The following is a 20,485-nucleotide window of genomic DNA, read 5'->3' on the forward strand; positions in this document are numbered from 1 at the left end:
AACTGACCATATTTCCACATGTAATAGGGTGAGGGGAGGTATGATAGTAGGCTGCCCCCAATGCCAGGTTGAGAGCAGCTTCCGTGAAAAACCTCCGACAGTCATAATTATGAATTGCCTACCATGAGACTCGATCCCACGACCACAAAATTAAAAACATTGCACTCTACCAACTAATTTAAAATTTCCCAAAGGTTAAACTACTACTTAAAATATACTATAGAATTGACCCCAAAAAATCTGCAAAACCCATACAAATAAAACAAGATCGATTAGCGATACTTTCAAGATTGAGTTGATTACTTGATTAGGACTAATTTAAATGAAATGGAAATAGAAATAAAAACAACATAAAATTTAGACATGATTGCCCCACAACAGATAAAAAGGGCACTTATGTCCCATTTTCAGCAGTCCAAGGTAATGAAACTATCCTTGTTATGTCAACCTCTGGACCGTATAATGGTCAATCAAAACAACAAATCCAGGAAAACATCCTTTCATTATAGAAAGGGTAAATTATTTGTTTAGTATCTAAACTATTAATTTTAATTTATTTTTGTATCTAAATTATTATTTTTTTCAAAATCGTATTTAATGTTTTTTAAAATTATTCTATTCAAAACATCGTATTAAAAAAAGTTAACAAACAATAATATTTATATTTCTTTTTTACTCTTATATATCTCAATCTCATACATCTAATAGAGCAAATTAGACAAATCTATCGATCATGTTTGATTAAATAAGTCTTTTATTGTAGATGGGAAAGTTTGCTTTAGACCTTTAAATCTTTAAAGATGATATGTTGGGACATAATTTAGACTTAAGAATTGATCTATGAGGGAGTGCCATTTGGGCTTGGTTTGTTGTCTATCAGGTTATCATTTGTTTGTTGTTTTCTTATGTTTAATGAATAGTTTGTTTGATAAAAAAAAGTAAAAAACCGGATTGGGTATTTCCGTGATTTTATCAACAAACGAGGGTCACTTTAGATATACCCAATCAAACGGGAAAATAATAAAAAAAGAAAGTAAAAAACCGGCCATTTGCTTACATTGCCTGGAAAGACCTTGACTCCTGCCACGTCATCATCCAATCCATTATCTCCACGTCACCATCACAAATAAATACTCAAAAATTAAAAAAAACATAACATAACACATCCAACGGTTCAACCCCTCGTCATCCTACATCCAACGCTCAGGATTTCACGTTCTAGATCCTTCCGCCCGCTCTTGCATCAAATGAGAAAAATGAGGAAAAAAATGTAGAGTAATATAACTAGGGTTAGTTAATTAACTCCGGTAAGGGCAAAAACCGAGTTAAAGAGCGACTCTTCGAACGGTAGACCGAGCTGAAAGAGAAAGAGAAAGAAAAAGAAAAAAAACAGAGAGAGAGAGAGTGAAGGAAGCTTTAGACAACCGAGTCAACTCGGACGATTCCTTCCCTCCTTTTACACTTCCCCCTGGTTCGTTCCCTTTGTCCAACTCAGTTTTTTTCTTTTTCATCGAATTCAAATTGACATTTCATTTTTACTTCAGATTTCGGAAATCGGTAAGTTATTTTTCTTAAATTTGTAGGTTTTAAACCGGCCTTAGTTTAAGATTTACTAGTGGGGAAGTTATTTTTCTTAAATTTGTAGGTTTTAAACCGGCCTTAGTTTAAGATTTACTAGTGGGTATTAAGTAAAATGAAACATTGAAGATCAATGCCTAGGGATTTATCCATATTATGTTTTGTCTCTTGAATTAATTGAAAATCTTAAAGTTTCTTTAGACGTTTCTTCTTTAATTTACCGTGGAAGTTTCTTGGATCAGTTGTTGATATGGATGTGTTTTAAGCTAGTATTCATAGCTTGTTACTTGTATTTAGGGGATTCCTTTATATCGAAGGAATGCATTTATTTTACTCTGTTTTTGGATTTGTGATTCTGTTTACTTTTGATTTATGAGTGCATTAATTACGGTAACGGCTACTTTACTTAGCTAAATCTACCCATTTAGAGAATATTTGAGCATATATAGTGAGAGTAATTCTTTGATTTGTTTAATCAAAATCAGGGTTTTGATTCATATCTTGTTTTATAGGTTGGTTTGGGTTTTCCAATGCTAAAGATGGCGCATTCAGTGTAGTGTAGGGATTAGATCTTCATTTCGGTCTGCCCATTCTGTTGACTGGGTGTTCTTTTTTAGTTGTTCGGGTTGGGATTTTCGGTTTTGGTTTTATTTATTGATTGTTGTGGGTACATTGAAGTTGTTTTTGGTCCATTTCTGATTGGCTTTGGAGTTTGGGTCTTCTCGAAGGGGAAGAAGCTCCCATCTATTGTCAACTCTGCCTCCAGCTACCCGGAAAGCTGTGATCAATTTCTCTTGAACTTTCATGTCTTGTAAGTTGGACAGTCCTGTTCAAACTCAAATGGCAGTGGCAGTTTTCAACAGTCCTCTTAGAGGGGAATATCCTAGGGACAATATGATGGAAGGGAAACAACCTACTAGGAGGAGACGGGTTTTCGTTCAAACTGAGACTGGTTGTGTCTTGGGCATGGAGTTAGATCGCAGTGACAATGCTCATACAGTTAAGAGAAGGTTGCAGGTTGCCCTCAATTTTCCCACAGAGCAAAGCTCGCTGACTTTCGGGGATATGGAGTTGAAGAACGATCTTAGTTCTGTTAGAAATGATTCTCCACTTCTCCTGACACGAAGCTCTTTCCATAGAAGCTCCTCAACTCCTTGTCTTTCACCTACGGGAAAGGATCTTCAGCAGAGAGATAGAAGTGGTCCTATTGAAATACTGGGACATTCCGATAGTTTTAATGTTTTGAAAGTTGTGGTTAAGGACATTATTAAGGCAATTAAGATGGGTGTTGATCCACTTCCTGTTCATAGTGGTCTGGGAGGTGCCTACTACTTTAGGAATCCTAGAGGTGAGAGTGTCGCAATTGTGAAGCCAACAGATGAAGAACCTTTTGCACCAAACAATCCGAAAGGCTTTGTTGGGAAAGCCCTTGGACAACCAGGTTTAAAACGGTCGGTTCGGGTAGGTGAGACAGGTTTCAGAGAAGTTGTGGCTTACCTGTTGGACTATGATCATTTTGCGAATGTGCCACCGACAGCACTGGTAAAGATTACTCACTCAGTCTTCAATGTCAATGATGGCATGAATGGAAATAAGCTTCTCAAGAAGAATCTGGTTAGCAAGATTGCATCTTTCCAACAGTTTATTTCACATGATTTTGATGCTAGTGATCATGGAACCTCAAGCTTTCCCGTTTCTGCTGTGCATCGCATAGGGATTCTTGACATACGAATATTCAACACAGACAGACATGCAGGAAACCTTTTAGTACGGAAGCTTGATGGAATTGGTAGGTTTGGTCAGGTAGAACTCATTCCTATTGATCACGGCCTTTGCTTGCCGGAAACTTTGGAGGATCCATACTTTGAGTGGATTCATTGGCCTCAGGCTTCAAAGCCTTTCTCTGAGGATGAACTTGAGTATATAGAGAAGCTTGATCCTATTAAAGATTGTGAGATGCTGAGAACAGAACTTCCCATGATACGGGAAGCTTGCCTACGTGTTCTTGTACTCTGCACAATTTTCCTCAAGGAAGCTGCGGCATTTGGTCTCTGTCTTGCTGAGATTGGTGAGATGATGAGTAGAGAATTTCGGGCTGGAGAGGAGGAACCTAGTGAGGTAGAGGTTGTTTGTCTCGAGGCAAGAAGGCTGATAGTAGAGAGGGAGCTGTCATCTCCCAAGTCCGATGCAGGTGATGCAGAGTTCCAGTTTGATATCGACTCTGAGGAACCAGAAACTGACTTCACCCCTAATAAGGCTAATGATGATTTTATGACCAGAACATCAATCCAATTTGGAAATGGATTTGTAAGTAACCATCGTTTTCCACTTTCAAAGCTGGAGGAATGCTTTGAGGAAGATGATGAAAGTGAAGAAGTTGAGCAGGATGGTTATTCTCCTTTCATAGCTCTTGAAAGGATCACATCTGTTTCAAAAATTTCAATGTCACTCAAAGATACATGCTTAGGCGACAAGAGCCAGAAATATTCCAAATTTTCTGGAACAAAACAAGAAAACGGCTATATTACTAGCTCATCTGGGCATAGGAGTGCAAATGAGCAACTTCCTGCAAGTGTGAGCTTTGTGAAGCTAGCTGACATGGATGAAGAGGAATGGACCTTCTTCCTGGAGAAGTTCCAGGAGTTGCTCCACCCAGCATTCAGCAAACGAAGATCCGTTACCATGGGTCAGAAGCAGATACAGAGGCTTGGTACATCGTGCCAGTTTTGAGATTGAGTTGGTAGTATATCGTTCCACGTTAAGTTGACCAAAGAAGTAATAAGGCATTGTAGGTTTGTTGGGATTTGAGATGAGAGTATTATTAGGATAGTTTGAGTACCCTTGGAATATTGTAGGATGAATCCCCCTCCCTGTAAATATTCTTTGGCTTCAGCGAAGTGGAGAGCTGAGGTTAGTAGAATTTGTTGTATTTCTTCCTTAAGCTTTTAGCTTTTATTCGTTCTTCCCCCCCCCCCCCCTTTACTTTTCACATGAACTTTGTTAGATGAATAATTTGTATATTGAAAGCTAAAAAAGAAAAAAAGAAAGAATATTTATAAGAGAATATTTATGTAAATTTGGGATATTTAAGAATATTTATGTAAATTTGGGATATTTAATCTTGGTGTTATGAAATCTTGCTCTTGTTTGTTTATGAAGTAAAAGCAGTATATCGGCCTTGCCTTCATGGAAAACATAAGTAGTTCAGTGTAGTTGGTGGGGAAAAAATTCAGGCGAGTGGGGGTTTTACATGCAGGTCAACATCACCAAATAAGTGACGATCATCATGCCTACAAACCAGAGTTTATCTGATATACTGACATTCAGGTTTTGATGAAGTAATCTTAGCTACCTACCAGGTACGCCTTTACAACTAAGATTATAATGCAGCAGCAGCTTAATTTGACCATAAAGTTATCCATCAAGTTACCATATATATATATATATATATATATATAATGATAAAGGGTATATTAAAACCCCGCAGTGGAGGGTTTATCTGGTTTTGCGATTTAACATTGATCGTAGGTGAAGATAAAATGATGAATCTGGTGCTGAGGGGTAGGAAAAAAGTGGGGCCTTTGTCGTCCTTGAACCAAATGATGGTTACAGACAATTGATGAAAGATCAAGTTTAGGGACATGTGTAAAGGAGGAAAAAGGGGGGGGGGGGTTTCCCCAATTATCCCTGTTCGAGTTGGTTCCATATCACTTTTCTCACCATCTTTTTGAATTTCTGTTTCCCCCACCAGGCAAACCAACTCAAATCATTCTTTAAAATCTTATTTGTCCCAATGGGACATGTATCCCATTTGATAGATCTTCCGGTTCAAGTCTCTTATCAAAATGTGTTTTGAGTTGGGGTGTCAGTTTTAAAACAAAACAATATTTATGAACTGGGGTTTCAATAGGTGAAGTAATTCAATCATGAAGATGAATCGAAGGACCAAATTGAGTCTAAATGGTTGTTTAAGATGGCATGAGTAAGAATGGAGGAGGAAGATGGGGGGGGGGGGTTAATGATGAGTTAAAATCAAGAAGTTGACGCACTAACAAATTTTTTGGAGATGAAGAGAAGAAAGCAACATCATATCAGCATGCAATGCAACTCCCACTTACATAAGTTTCTTCATCCCATCGTTTTTTCAAACATTCCACAAATTCCAAATTCTATTCTACCTACTCTTCTTTTCTTACTCTTATTACGGATACTACTTTAGATATTTGTAAATATTTATTTCATTTTTATCTATTTAAATTCAGTGTTAAAAATTATTATTCGTTATAAATTCGAAGAGCACGTAAATAATTTATCAAAAAAAAAAAAGGACGTGAATAGACATCTCTGAATATCAATTATCTGAATTTTATGTTATGTATAAAATGAATTTTTCGAACTCATATATGAATTCAATTTTGAATTACAAAATAAAAAATGAGTTTTTTAGGAGATCCAAACCTAGATCATTTCAAATTTTAGTGATTTCGTGTATTTGTCTTATGATTTAAAATTTATAACTTAATTTATTTTGTGAATTTATGAATTTAACCTAATAATGTTTAATTAGAATCTTGATAAAAATAATAAAATAGTTTTCAGATAAATAAAAGAAATTATATTTTTACATAAATTTATTGATTGAAAGTAGAATAATTTTAAAATTACTGATCTACTGTCATTCCCATATAACGTATATGATTTGATGTTGTAAAGCACAAGGTTCTTAATCTTGAGGTCGTGGGATCGAGTCCCACGGAGGACATTTCATAATTCGAAGATCTTCTACGGAAGCTGCTCTCAACCTGGTGTTGAGGACAGCCTACTATCTTACGTCTCCTTTACCCCATTACATATGAGAACAAGGGACAACCAAATTTGATGTTGTAAAGAGCTTCGAACGCAAGACTAGCACCGTGAACAATTAACTCATTGATCCATCTTGGCAATTGTGGCCCAAACAAATGTCAATAATGATATATATGCTCCATGTATATATGCTTTTAGTGACGAGGGTAAGTGATTTTTCTTTTGAATTTTAAAATTTTGATTAGTGCCTACGTAGTATAAATATTATTAAAAAAAAATCATGCCATAGCATAATATTAATAAAAACAAGCCATACCGTCATAACATTTATTTAATAGTCGAGTGATTCGAAAGTTTAGTAATTAAATTGAAAAAAATTAAATTTTAATGACCAAAATAAAAGTAAAAATAAAGTTGAGTGATAAAATTTATAAATTACTCGTATCATCTAATCACCAAGACAATGAAAGTGCATCATTTCTTAAGAATAGTCTACATGTGAATTAAGTGAGTTAAACTGCATCATTTTGTATTGGTGTTTTTGCTGTTATGGTGTGGGTTTGTATTTAGAGTAAATGATTGTTGATGCCTTGAACTTCTTTGTCCACTGCTGTCTGATTTCAATATTGATTGCGAAGCATTGAATGAGTTCAACTATAGTCGGTTATGTAGATCGGGAGATGCGTTGGATGTGACTGCTACGAATGTGGTTTTTGCTTGACTATGGTAAGGCTTAGTTGTTTGTTTTTCGTTTTTGAGTTTGTTGTATTGTATTAGGCAATGTGACTATGTCGTGTGTTTATGGTGTTTTGGGACATAATTTGGTGTTTGTTATTATCTTTTTTCTTCTTTAATGCATCGATAGGCATATTTAACTTTTGGTCAATATCATTTCTTAAATAAAATGAAAATTTGAAGTAATATATAAGATGCAGAGTGCAGGATCTTTATATTCCATGGAGGAAATCTCAATCCCCCATTAGTCTACCAGGCATTATTATAACAATCCAAGGCTTCTATTTCTCTTTATATACAAAACAAATGCTTATACACCAAGAGTTTAGCTTGTGTTTCAGTAAACAGCAAAAAGAAACATATATATATATATGTATAAAACGAGAACCAATTAGGGTTAGTAGGGAAATCATACAAGTTAAATGTGCCTCCAAGGTCTTTCAGCAAGGGCTACACATTCATTATATCTGAAACAATCGACCAGATGATCGATCGTCAATCCGGCTGCTTGCATGAACGAATACACGATCACCGGCCCCACAAGCCTGAATCCATGCTTCAGCAAGTCCTTGCTTATGGCTTCGGCTTTCGGAGTTCTTAGGGGAACATTTCTGGGGTACTTGTATCTGTTGATGGTTGGCTTGTAACTCACGTAACCCCACATGAAACTGCTGAATGATCCATATTCCCTCACAATCTGTATATATTTTCATGCTTAAATTCATCAACTTTTTTACGGAGAAAACGATGCAGTTTGACGGTAAGGAAGGAGTCGCGGATGCCAGAAAACCGGGATAAATTCAATAAGGAAGGACTTACCTTGAGTATGCATTTGGCATTGTCGATTATGCACCTTACTCTATTCTCTGCTAACATGATTGCTTTGTTGGATGATATCTCGTTGATTTCTTTATCCCCCATTTTAGCAACAATTTCAGGATCAAAACCCAAGAAGGCTTCTCTGTATGATTAACAAAAAATTCCCAGAATCAGATTATATATATATACACACATATATATATATATATATATATATATATATATATATATATATATGTATGTATGTATTTGTAGATTGAAGAACATGCTGCACCTGTAAAGATCCCTTCTTTTTAAAATCTCTGTCCAATTATAATCCATCAGCATACCAGACAAAGCAAGCAGTTCGAACAATTGGCTGTTTGATTGATTAATTCGGATGAAACAACATTAGTAGAATAGAATTAGATGTCCGAATTTAAGGAATTAGAATCAAGGATGGACTGAGGGTTGAGAGAGGTCATCTGTCTTAAAATTTTTAATATCATATATATATATATATATATATATATATATATATATATATATATATATATATATATATATATAATATGTTTTCGTCCTTAAAATTATATAAATTTATCTTATAACATAAAATATTAAGTTCCCTCCTTAAAAACTTACTTGTCATCGTAGATAGGAACTCCCCATTGCCCATCGTGAAATGATATGTAAACCTTATCTGTATGAAAAAGCATTTGTTAATAATTTATGTTTTTTTGTTCATATTTACACAATAAATAAGAATAAAAGAAGATGGCAAACGACAGGCCATCCAACACATTAATTATGAAACGTAAATAGAATATAAATGGTTGGTTCGTTGTCTAAAGGAAGACAATGATTCAAGATCTGCCATCAAACTTTCATAATCAATCACCATTGTTAGAATATTATTTCATTCTCTTAACCCGAAAAATGATATATAGTTACAAATATTAAGATTCAAACTCCACGAGTTGAGTAATGTAAACCCGAGTTCGAGATAACATACCACTGTTCTTTGTGACCCAATGGCACCTTCTCAATTCACCGTTACCAGAATCCTGATACTGTTTTTGTTGTTGCTGCTGCTGATGATGAACACTTTTGACAACCATGGGGAACTCTCTTCTCTCACGATGAGGAGAAATCAAGCTAAGTGCCAATGAAATCTTTTGTTCCAAGGGAGTGCTGGACTGATCTGTGAGAGACGAATCGTTCGAGTTCTGCGACAAAGATAATGATAACGACGACAATGATAGAGATGAAGAACTTCTTTGTAACCCAATCGGGTAGATTTTCTTCAGATGTTTGGATAAACCACTTTGAGTCGATGATTTCTCCTTCTCTTTGCAACATCTGTTCTCTAAAACATGTCTCCTCACATTTGTTTTGGACATGTTTGAGAAAATCATGGAATTCTATGTTGTTTCACTTTGATGTCGGTAGATGGATAGTTTGGGGTTTTAAGAGTTTGATAAAGCATTAGGGTTTTATATATTGTGTTGAGAGGGAATGTAATGGCTGCCTTCCATACCTAAGTTGGTGAAATGTAAATTTCATATGCATTAAGTTTTCTTTGCTTCTTTGTTTGTAAGCAAAACAAATGACCACATATATTTTTATTTATTTTATAATAATGATCTAGAAACGGAATCCATCAAACAATCTCATTGATTAAAGGGTTATTGTTTTTTTTTATAAATTTTAAATTCGAACAACTGTATTTTCAGAGTATATGTGAGTTGAGAATAACTAAGAAAAAATTCGAATAAATATTTCATTATAATTACCTTAAACTATTAAAAAAGATAAATTATAAATATTAAAATGTAAATTTAAAATACAAAATACAAAATACAAAATACAAAATATTAAATATTGAATATATTTTATGTTTTGGTAATAAAACTGTTTATGAATAATGTTGAAAGTTGTTGATTACTTGATTAGACCTCTAAGCTAAACAGATTATTAAGTTAATGATATTGCATGCCTAATTCTTGTCCCTATGGAAGTCAAACAGCTGTTTTAAATGTCCGTATGTGTCTGGTAACCCCTACTCTTGTGGTCCAAAATTTTAGTATTTGGATTTTTCATTGATTTGTTAGATTGCTCGTTACTATTGCGGAATATAATGACGAATGATGTTTTAATATTTATATGTTCTTATATTATTCCTTCATTTGTTTTTGAGAGATTAACTACTAAAAATAATTCAGTTTTTTTCGTACAAATGATATCATATTCTATATGACGAATAATTGTTTTCATATAAAATATTGAAAGTGGAAGTGGTATTAGGTGAGATGACAATAACATGGTGATCTGAAAACAACGGGTGAATTTCGAATGAATTAATTAGGGTTGCAGTGTTTTTTTCGCAGTAGCGGATGAATTCTTAACATGCACTCCTTCAGGGGTTTTGAGGCAAACCTCTGGTCTGTATAGACAAAGATCTCTCATCCATATGTCATTCTCCTTTATACTATGCCCACCAAAATTCTAAAGTTCTATTGATTTAATATGTCAATTATAACACGAACCAATCAATATCAAAAATTAAAGATTATTTCTTAAGATCTCGGGTTTAAGCATCATTTATGTCAAAATGTCTGAGCGTTCAATATCAAATGATTGAATCTATTTGAACATATACTATCTTATATTTAATTCATATTAAAAATATACATCTCAACTAAAAAACAAGTTTCATGGAATATGTTTCAGTTACAATATTCAGTTAGAGAAATATATTACCATATCATTCTTCTAGTTTTCTCTTCGCCTTGAACTTCAGAAGCTGGCAGAGCCCCAAGAACTGTCGCATAGTATCGAACATTGAGGGAAGAATATGTTTGGTGAGAATATCAGCAACCTACTCAATAGCTGGAACATAATTGACAACAATTTGACCTGCCAAGACTTTCTCTCCCACAAAGTGTTAGTCAATCTCCACATGCTTAATCTTAGCATGGTGAGTGGGATTAACTGCCATCGAGACAGTGGAGGCGTTATCACATCATACAACAGAAACTCCAGGAAGTTGAACCCTAATTTCTTTCAACAAGTGTTTAACCCAAGTAAGTTCTGACACAACATTGACATGGTTGTGATACTTGGCCTCTGAAGTGGATCTGCACACAACTTGTTTCTTTGAACTCCAAGCTACCAGATTCAAGCCCACAGATATGCAATATCCCGTCGTAGAGCTACGATTTTCCACAGAAGATGCCCAATCAACATTAGTATAACACACCAAGTCAAAGACTCCAATATTTCTCAGAACTAATCCATGAGACAAGAGTACCGCTGAGACACCTTAGAACGCTCTTAATTGTCTTCCAGTGAACATAATGAGGTTGATTCATATACTGAATAGCCTTGTTAACAGCGTATGCAATATCTAGCCTTGTAAGACAAACATATTGAAGTCCTCCAATTATGCTTCGATAAAGATAAACATCAACCATTTCCTGTCCATCATCAGCTCGAAGTTTTGGAGAAACAGTCATGGGCGTAGGAGTAGAAGTTGCTTGTCCTACACCAGCTTTTAGAAGATCAACATTGTACTTCTTATGACATAAGTGTAAACCAGATGTACTCTGATGAACTTCCCTGCCAAGAAAGAGACCATGCTCCTCCAAATCTTTGAGAGAGAGCTCAACGCTAATCTAATGCACCACCTCATCTACAACTGTTGATATGTTTCCAGTGATTATGATATTGTCAACATTAACCATTAGCAAAACACTACTATCATTGTAGTGTCTAATTAACGACAAAGAATATGCTTTGGCTGTCACAAATTTCATTTAATTAACCAAAAAGCTTTGAAATTCTTAAACCAGACTCTTGATGTCTGACGTAGCCCATAAAGAGCTTTCTTAAGCTTGCAGACTAACTTCTCTCCCATAAGACTTGAGCATTCAAACCCATGTGGTTGTCTCATATAGACTTCTTCACTAAGATCCCTACAATCTGACGAATGCACCAGTTTTTAAGCACAACAACAACAAACACAATTCGAATTGTTACAGCACGACCAATCGGACAAAAGGTCTCATAGAAGTCACTACCAACTTGCTGAGAGAAACCATTAGAAACTAGGCGAGCCTCAAGTCTTTTAACAGTACCATCAGGCTTACGTTTAACCTTGAAAAGCCACTTGCACTCCACAAGTCTTCGATTAGATGGAAAGGGATGTAATTCCCAGGTTTGATTCATTTGAAGAGTTTAATACTCTTCATGCAAAGCTCGACTCCAACCAGGGTACTTTAAAGCTTTGAAAACATCAACAAGTTCATCATAGTTCTCGACTTCGGCGATAAACCCCTTTGGCTTAAACACCCCAACTAGACTTCTTGTAACAATTGGATGAGCAGTATGAGCACCAGGCGGAGAGGGGGAATGAGTGACATGAGTGGAAGAGGGTGGAGAGGATGATGTAGTATGTAATGATGGAGATGGAGGAATAGAGTGAGATGGTAATAGTGAAGGTGAATGTAATGAAGATGTGAGAAGTGGTGATACAATGGATTGAGAAAGAGAGTGAGGAGAGTGTAATGGTGAAGCTGATGGTAGTGGAGATGAAGTGGATGACTGTTGTAAAGGTGAACTGACACGAGATGGATGATTGACCTAATTTAAAGAATTGACAATATTTAAAGGACAGACGCGAATTGAGGGTTTTTTACCCCACTGACACCGTTTATTTTTATTTTTACTTTTCTAACACCGTTCGACCAATATTTCCAAAACTAGCACCCTTTCTGCTGAGTTGGCAAAGGCGCGTCCCGGGGCGCGCTTACCCGTGTTTTCGCTGAGTTGGATGCCACGTGTGAAAGGCGCGTCCCGGGGACGCGCCTTTGCCATATCAGCAGACACGTGTGGAAGGCGCATCCCCGGGGACGCGCCTTCCATTAAATGTCATTAATGCCCCCATCCGTTTTTCCTAACTACCCCTCCTCCCCTATATAAACCCCCTCAAACCTCACTCATTCTTCACACCAAAATCATATTCTCCTCTCTATATAACTCAAATTCTCCAACTATTTGAGTTTTAAATTTGTTATTAGTGGTAAGAAATTTATTTTTATGTTAGTATTTTTTTAAATAGTTATTATTTTTTTATATTAATATTTTATGTAAATATTATTTTATTAAAATAATATTTATATAATTATATTATTAGAATATTAATTTTTTTGCTAATTATATTGTTTGTCTACAGTTATAATGGAAAACGAAATGCTGTTGCGATTGGATAATGATCATATCTCCAGACATTTTAGCGATATGGTAATATTTTTATAATTAATGTTAATATTTAAATTTATTTTATTTTAAAGTTATTATGAATTTATTATTAATTTTTACTTTTTATAATATATTATTATTTAGGATGCTGATCGTATTTTAGAAACTTTTATTAAAAATCCACGTATATACCGACACCGGAACGTATTTTGCCATATTTGGCTTCTGCTGGGTTCGGGTATATTGCAACAATTATAGGCGGTTGCAAACTCGAACCTGTCCTAATTTCTGCACTGATTGAGAGGTGGAGGCCAGACACACACTTTTCACCTTCCATGTGGAGAGGCAACAATTACGTTGGAGGATGTCTCTATGCATCTGGGCTTCCCGTCGACGGAAATAGATGTGTGGTATGGCGGATGGTGATTGGCAATCAATGTGCATTGATTATCTTGGAGCTGCTCCGCCAGAGTTTAATGGAGGTAGAATAGCTTTATCTTGGTTGAAAGCTAATTTTGAGGTTTTAATGAAAATGCTTCAGAGGATCAAGCAAAGGCATGTGCTCGGGCATATATTCTACGAATAATTGGAGGAATATTGATGCCGACAAATCTCGCAACCAGGTGCATTGTATGTGGTTGCGGCATCTGATCGATTTTGATGAAGCTGGAAGATATAGTTGGGTGCTGCAGTTTTGGCATTTCTCTTTAGAGAAATGTGTCGGGCGACGAATTATAAGAAAAACTGCTATCGGTGGATGTCTTCTGCTTCTACAATCATGGGCGTGGTTCCGCATGCCTTTCTTATGCCCGATCGTGAATGAACCATACGTATTCCCCTTATTGTTGAGGTAATTTTCGAACTAAATTTTGATTTAAATTTTTCAATTAAATAGGTGATATTTAGTTTATATTATATTTCATAGGTGGTCGATGAAAAGAAAGGACCATAAAAGTATACCTACTGGGTTAGAGGAAATTCGTTTACTTATTGATACGAAAGCTGGGTCTGAGGTATGTTTTTAATTTGTTTAATTATTAATATTTTAATTTAAAATGTTAGATATAATTAGAATATTTATTTATTTGAATTGTATATTTATATTTCAGTTTCAGTGGATACCTTATGCGAGCGATGAAGTGAAAGCTTGCACCCACCCCACCTTAGAGGGTCATTAGAGGTATGGATATCGGTTATACCTCTTATATGTTATGCTATTATTGAGTGGCATCCAGTTGATCGCGTGCTCCGTCAGTATGGTTGTACGCAATATATTCCTGGAGCTCCTAGAAATTTAGACGACGTGCATAACATAGATAGACGGGGAAAGAAAGATGTTAACTGGGTGGTGAGACACAGAGATTGGATTGCGCTTTGGGAGAACCGATATACACTGTTGGCCCTCGACAATATTACGCTGAAACTGGTCATATGGTTACGGATAACTATATGGACTGGTTTAATGAAAATGGGAAGCCGTTTCTACTTTCGGCGGAAGCACGAGGGGTTAACATTCCTAGGCGCCGAGAAAGACGTCAACCGTCTCAATATCATCGTCCCCGACGCGTGGACGGAGAGAAGGCGCTACCGGTTCTGCATCAGTCCCACCACAACATCCTTATTCGTCGATGCCGCAGGGGTACATGCCCAACCCTCCACTTCATATGCCAAGCCCACCAGTTTATATGCCATCTCCGCAGGGTTACATTCCGAGCCCGCAGGGTTACATTCCTAGCCCGCCAGGTTACATGCCTAGCCCGCCAGGTTACTAGCCCGCAGGGTTTTATACCATATGGAGGTGCATATACGACTATGTTTAATGATCCAGCATATGCTTCATATGCATCTTATTTGGCTGGTGGTGCTTCTCCGCAGACACCTCAATCTTCATCTGGATCACATACATCGATGCCAATGTTTCCACAGTTTCCACAGTTCCCGGGGAGCGTGGGATTGTTACTAGCACTCCTCCAGGGTCGTTATTTTATACAGGCCCTTCAGCCCCTTCAGCGTCATCTGCACCAAATGAAGAAAATGCTGCTGATGATGATAGTGAAGATGAGGAGACTGAAGAACAAGTTCCACGAAGAAATCCTCCACGAAATAGGCAACCACCGCCATGTGGAACTCATTCGAGACGACGACATCGGTGATCCAGTTATTTAATGTTATTTAAATAATTAAATTTCAGAATTTATGTAATTTGGTTATGTTATTTAAATGTTTCATGGTTGTTACATACATATTTTTTATGTTATTTTTTATTCACATTTAACATTAAATGTTTGATAAATGTTTTTAAAATACAAATATATTATTCGAAATTTAAAATAAAAATAAAAATAATATTATTCAAATTTAAATTTAAAATATAAATTATAGTATTCGAAATTTAACATTAAATTTCAACTTAATATTCCAATTGTATTCGAAATTAAAAGTTATATTCCAATTATAGTTCACAATACTTAAATTGAAATTAAAGGACTCCATACATATGATTTTATCATTAACATATATATTAAAAGTATACATTAAAATCAACTTATGTTGAGTTCATCGATCGACGTAATCAACCAAGAGGGGGGTGAATTGGCAATTTATTCAATGTCACATTTCAATGCTCATTCCATACAATTTCAATGTCACAATCAACTTATCACTTCACATTTATTCAATTTATCAATAACATTTTATCTAATTTATTCAAACTTCACATAACGTTTTAATTTAAGTTATTCTTAACTTGTTGAACATTCAAAAGAAGTTAAATTTAAGTTATTCCCCGAGGGACATGAGTGACATAATAGGGCAATGATAATATTCTCTGACGAAATAATGGAAGGCGCGTCCCGGAAACGCGCCTTCACGTGAATAGTGAATAATAGGTACTGATATATCTAGTGTCCCCGAGGGACATGAATGACATAATAGGGCAATGATATTCTCTGACGAAATAATGGAAGGCGCGCCCCCGGGAACGCGCCTTCACGTGAATAGTGAAATAGTAGGTACTGATATATCTAGTGTCCCCGAGGGACATGAATGACATAATAGGGCAATGATAATATTCTCTGACGAAATAATGGAAGGCGCGCCCCGGGAACGCGCCTTCACGTGAATAGTGAAATAGTAGGTACTGATATATCTAGTGTCCCCGAGGGACATGAATGACATAATAGGGCAATGATAATATTCTCTGACGAAATAATGGAAGGCGCGCCCCGGGAACGCGCCTTCACGTGAATAGTGAAATAATAGGTACTGATATATCTAGTGTCCCCGAGGGACATGAATGACATAATAGGGCAATGATAATATTCTCTGACGAAATAATGGAAGGCGCGCCCCCGGGAACGCGCCTTCACGTGAATAGTGAAATAATGTACTGATATCTAGTGTCCCCGAGGGACATGAATGACATAATAGGGCAATGATAATATTCTCTGACGAAATAATGGAAGGCGCGCCCCGTGAACGCGCCTTCACGTGAATAGTGAACCGATTATAGAAACTATTATATGCAACGTATTATAAACTTTCAAAACAAACTTCAGTTCACAATCTTTCAAATTCTCAAATTCCCAAACTCTAAATTCTCAAATTCTGAAAATGAGTCGTCTTTCTGCTGTTGTTTTGTATGATGGAGAAATTAAGGAAGCTGAAGAGGGGGTTGTTTTTGAGTCAGATCATATCCCCTTAACCTTGAAGAGAAACATCACAATTGAGGAGTTAATCACAAAAATTTCGTTAAAGATTCGTGTAGCAGGCCAGAGAAGACTATCTTCACTTCAATACAGATTTCCTACTGAACTTTTTCCGCTCACGTATACATCATTTCAGCTTTCAAACGATGATGATGTTTCTATGATGGTTGATGCTCATATGGGGAGTTCACAATCTCTTATTGAAATGTATGCCACTTTTATTGAGGTTCGTGTAATCGTGGTCTCTCATATTCCTCTCACTTTGGCATTGCATATCAAACTGATCAAGTTGATAGCCCGACACAACTTATCTGTAATGATTTCACATCATTGGCGGATCCAACGCCATATACCATGCCATCAAGTTCAATAGGAAGGCATTCATCTGCAACTGCTTATGATCTCAACCCAGTGGCTTCACCAATAATCCATATGGCAACATCTCTTCTACTTCAAGGGGCAGACATTCATCTGCCAATGTTTTCGACTTACATATGGAAATGCCAACGAGACGACAGTCTATTCACATCCCACATGATACAATGGCCTCAAGTTCAAGGGGAGGACACGCAAGCGGGAACTTATTTGACCTCAACATTGGATTATCGGAGGAACCCTCATCTCCACCAGAAGAACCTCTTCGGGAGCCAGGTGCAGATGGTGCTGAAACGGGATTATTCGTTGAACCTGACTCACCACAGTTTAACGTACATTCTGATGATGACGAGGATGACGTTCCGATAAATACAACACCAGCCGAACTTCCTGCACTATGTATGAGGCTGATTATGATGCAATGTATGAGCCTGAATTTCCAGATCTTCCTGATGTTGGAAACTATGGACTTCAATCATCAGTCAATGACGGTAATTTACATATTGGAATGGAGTTCGCATCGAAGGAGGAAGCAATGATGGCAATAAAGAGTTACAATATTCGTAACTCAGTTCAGTCCCGAGTTGATCGATCTAACACGGAGAAATATGTCTGCTACTGCGTCCAACGTCACAACGGATGTCAATGGATGGTCCGTGTATCAAAGAGGAAGAGGAAGAACAACTTATGGGAACTAACCAGATACAACGGTCCTCATACATGTTGTGCAACAGGTATAAACCAGGATCATCCCAACTTGGACTCCAACATTATTTGTCAAGCAATCATGCCCATTGTGAAGCAAAGCTCTCATATAGCTGTTGCAGTGTTGATTTCTGCTATACAGTCCCAATATGGGTACACTGTCTCATATAAAAAAGGGTTGGCAAAACAGAATGCCATTTGCAAACTTCATGGCGAATGGGATTCCTCTTACAACGAGCTGCCCAGTTGGTTTCATGTTGTGCAAAGACTTAATCCCGGGACAATTGTTGAGTTCGAAACTCAACTCATTACGTGAATGATCGAATGGTTCGCGATCGCTGCCAATTTTACCGAGTCTTTTGGACTTACCCTCAGTGTATTAATGCAGTCAAGTACTGTAAACCAATTGTCCAAATTGATGGTACTTTCTTGTATGGGAAATACAAGCAAGTTTTATTATTGGCTGTGGTCCAAGATGGAAACCGCAATATTCTTCCTGTTGCGTTTGCCCTCGTTCAAGGAGAAGACACTGAGTCTTGGGCTTTTTTCCTTAAAAATTTACGTTTACATGTTGTCACCAGGGAACGAGTATGCATTATTTCAGACCGAGGAGCCGGGATAAAAGCAGCAATGGACTCTTTGGGTACAATGTATAGACCTCCACATGTTCAACATCGTTATTGTGTCCGTCATATTGCTGCAAACTATTACGGAAAATACAAGAAGAACGATGAACGTCAGTTAGTCGTGCGGATGGGTATGATACTTTTTCCCAATTTTTCTATCAATTTCTTATTACTTATTTATACTTCATATTAACTATTACATATTCCTAATGACTTAGGTTACGAACTCTTACCTCAAAGGTTTGAGTCGATGCTACAAGAGCTGTTTGGCAAAAATAAGAAGGGGTGCGAGTACATTATGGACATCAGCAAAGAAATGTGGACAAATGCATATGACGGGGGGTATCGCTATGGTCATATGACAACAAACTTGGCTGAAGCAATAAATTCAACCTTAAAGGGGGCGCGTCATTTACCAGTCACGGCGTTGGTCAAAACGACTTATTTTCGTTTGGGTCAACTCTTTGCAAAACTCGGTGGACAAGCTCTTACTTGGATGCAAAACGGACATATTTACCACCCAAGACTAGTAGCCGATTTACAGAAAAAAATGGCTACATCAAATGGGATGTTAGTTACAAATTTTTCCCGCACCCGTGAATTATTTCGTGTAACCGAAATGCCACGTCCGCTGCAAGGGATTGAAGCTAACTCTTTCAGAGTTAATCTGCAAGAGAGGTGGTGCGATTGTGGTTTCTTTCAAGCACTCAAATATCCATGCTCTCATGTCATTGCTGCTTGCTCACATTCGCATTTGGACTACAAAAATTATGTTGATCCCGTATACCAACTTTCACAAGTTTTCAAGGTATATGAATTTGAGTTTCCGCCCATAGGAACGAAAGAGACCCAAATGAGATTCAAACTTGGCTTACAATTGTCCCAGATCCATTGCTATTGAGGGACTCAGGTCGTCCAAAATCTACTAGAATACATTGTGATATGGATATTCGGGAGTCAACAGAACAAAAACGATGTGGGCATTGTAGAAACATCGGGCACAATAGAAAAAAATGTCCAGCTCTGTTATCATCATATAACCGTTAACTCTTATGTAATTAAAGTTTTTAAATGAATGTTTTATTTCTAATAATTTAATGTTATGCATTTATATAATTTGTCAATGTATGTACACCTAAATAATTTTTTTAACTTTTAAATACATAAATATATTTAATATATTTATTTAATAATATTAATATTATTAGTTATAATTTTTACATTATAATCGAAACATTTTACATAATATAATCGAAACATTTTACATAATATATTATTAATTTATAATAATAATAAAAATAAACTATTTATTATAAACAAAATACGTGTCTGCTGAGTTGGCAAAGGCGCGTCCCCGGGGACGCGCCTTTCACACGTGGCATCAAACTCAGCGAAAAACCGGGTAAAGCGCGCCCCCGGGGACGCGCCTTTGCCGACTCAGCAGAAAGGGTGCTAGTTTTGGAAATATTGATCGAACGGTGTTAGAAAAATAAAAATAAAAACAAACGGTATCGTGGGGGTAAAAAAGCCCGAATTGAGGGTGAATCAACATTTGGTAAAACAGTGAAGATGCTCGCATTTTGACGAATAAATAAAACTGGAATAGACTGTTGTGGATTATTATGTAAAGCACACTTAGAGACCCTCTGTAAGAGGTTGATTTTTATTTAGAACAGGAGTTTACAAAGACACCATATTTGACTTGACATAACTAGCTGGTAACAGATAAGACCAAGACTTATCAAGATAAGGAAACACTACTCATCAAACTTGACATGCCTAGATATATACACACTGCCCGAGAGATAAAGACACTTATACCCTTTGTGAACTGAGGAATAACCAAGAAAAACACAGGGCATAGACCTAAACTGTAATTTGTGCTTATTATAA

At 36.5% G+C, this 20,485-nt stretch overlaps 2 protein-coding genes across 3 annotated transcripts; one reads left to right on the top strand and one right to left on the bottom strand.

Annotated features, from left to right (window-relative positions):
* The first annotated feature begins 1,380 nt into the window (after positions 1-1,380).
* On the top strand, positions 1,381-20,052 carry LOC120187585 (phosphatidylinositol 4-kinase gamma 5-like). Of its 2 annotated transcripts, XM_039191275.1 has the most exons (4): positions 1,381-1,557; positions 2,091-2,222; positions 2,257-4,314; positions 20,041-20,052. In XM_039191275.1, exon 3 carries the CDS (start codon positions 2,383-2,385, stop codon positions 4,306-4,308), a length of 1,926 nt encoding a protein of 641 aa, XP_039047206.1. In that variant the 5' UTR covers positions 1,381-1,557; positions 2,091-2,222; positions 2,257-2,382; the 3' UTR covers positions 4,309-4,314; positions 20,041-20,052. The 2 variants fall into 2 exon arrangements, with proteins under 2 accessions (XP_039047206.1, XP_039047205.1); XM_039191274.1 differs by lacking the exon at positions 20,041-20,052 and having other exon boundaries at positions 1,382-1,557; positions 2,257-4,540.
* On the bottom strand, positions 7,353-9,371 carry LOC120187586 (DNA-3-methyladenine glycosylase-like). The gene is made up of 5 exons (XM_039191276.1): positions 8,933-9,371; positions 8,563-8,620; positions 8,213-8,296; positions 7,939-8,080; positions 7,353-7,816 (listed from the first exon to the last, which is right to left on the bottom strand). The coding sequence occupies exons 1-5, from the start codon at positions 9,333-9,335 to the stop codon at positions 7,538-7,540; spliced, it is 966 nt and encodes a 321-aa protein (XP_039047207.1). The 5' UTR covers positions 9,336-9,371; the 3' UTR covers positions 7,353-7,537.
* Positions 20,053-20,485: the final 433 nt, after the last annotated feature.

Source organism: Hibiscus syriacus, unplaced genomic scaffold (genome assembly GCF_006381635.1).
Source record: "Hibiscus syriacus cultivar Baekdansim isolate YM2019G1 unplaced genomic scaffold, ASM638163v2 tig00113725_pilon, whole genome shotgun sequence".
NCBI lineage: Eukaryota > Viridiplantae > Streptophyta > Magnoliopsida > Malvales > Malvaceae > Hibiscus > Hibiscus syriacus.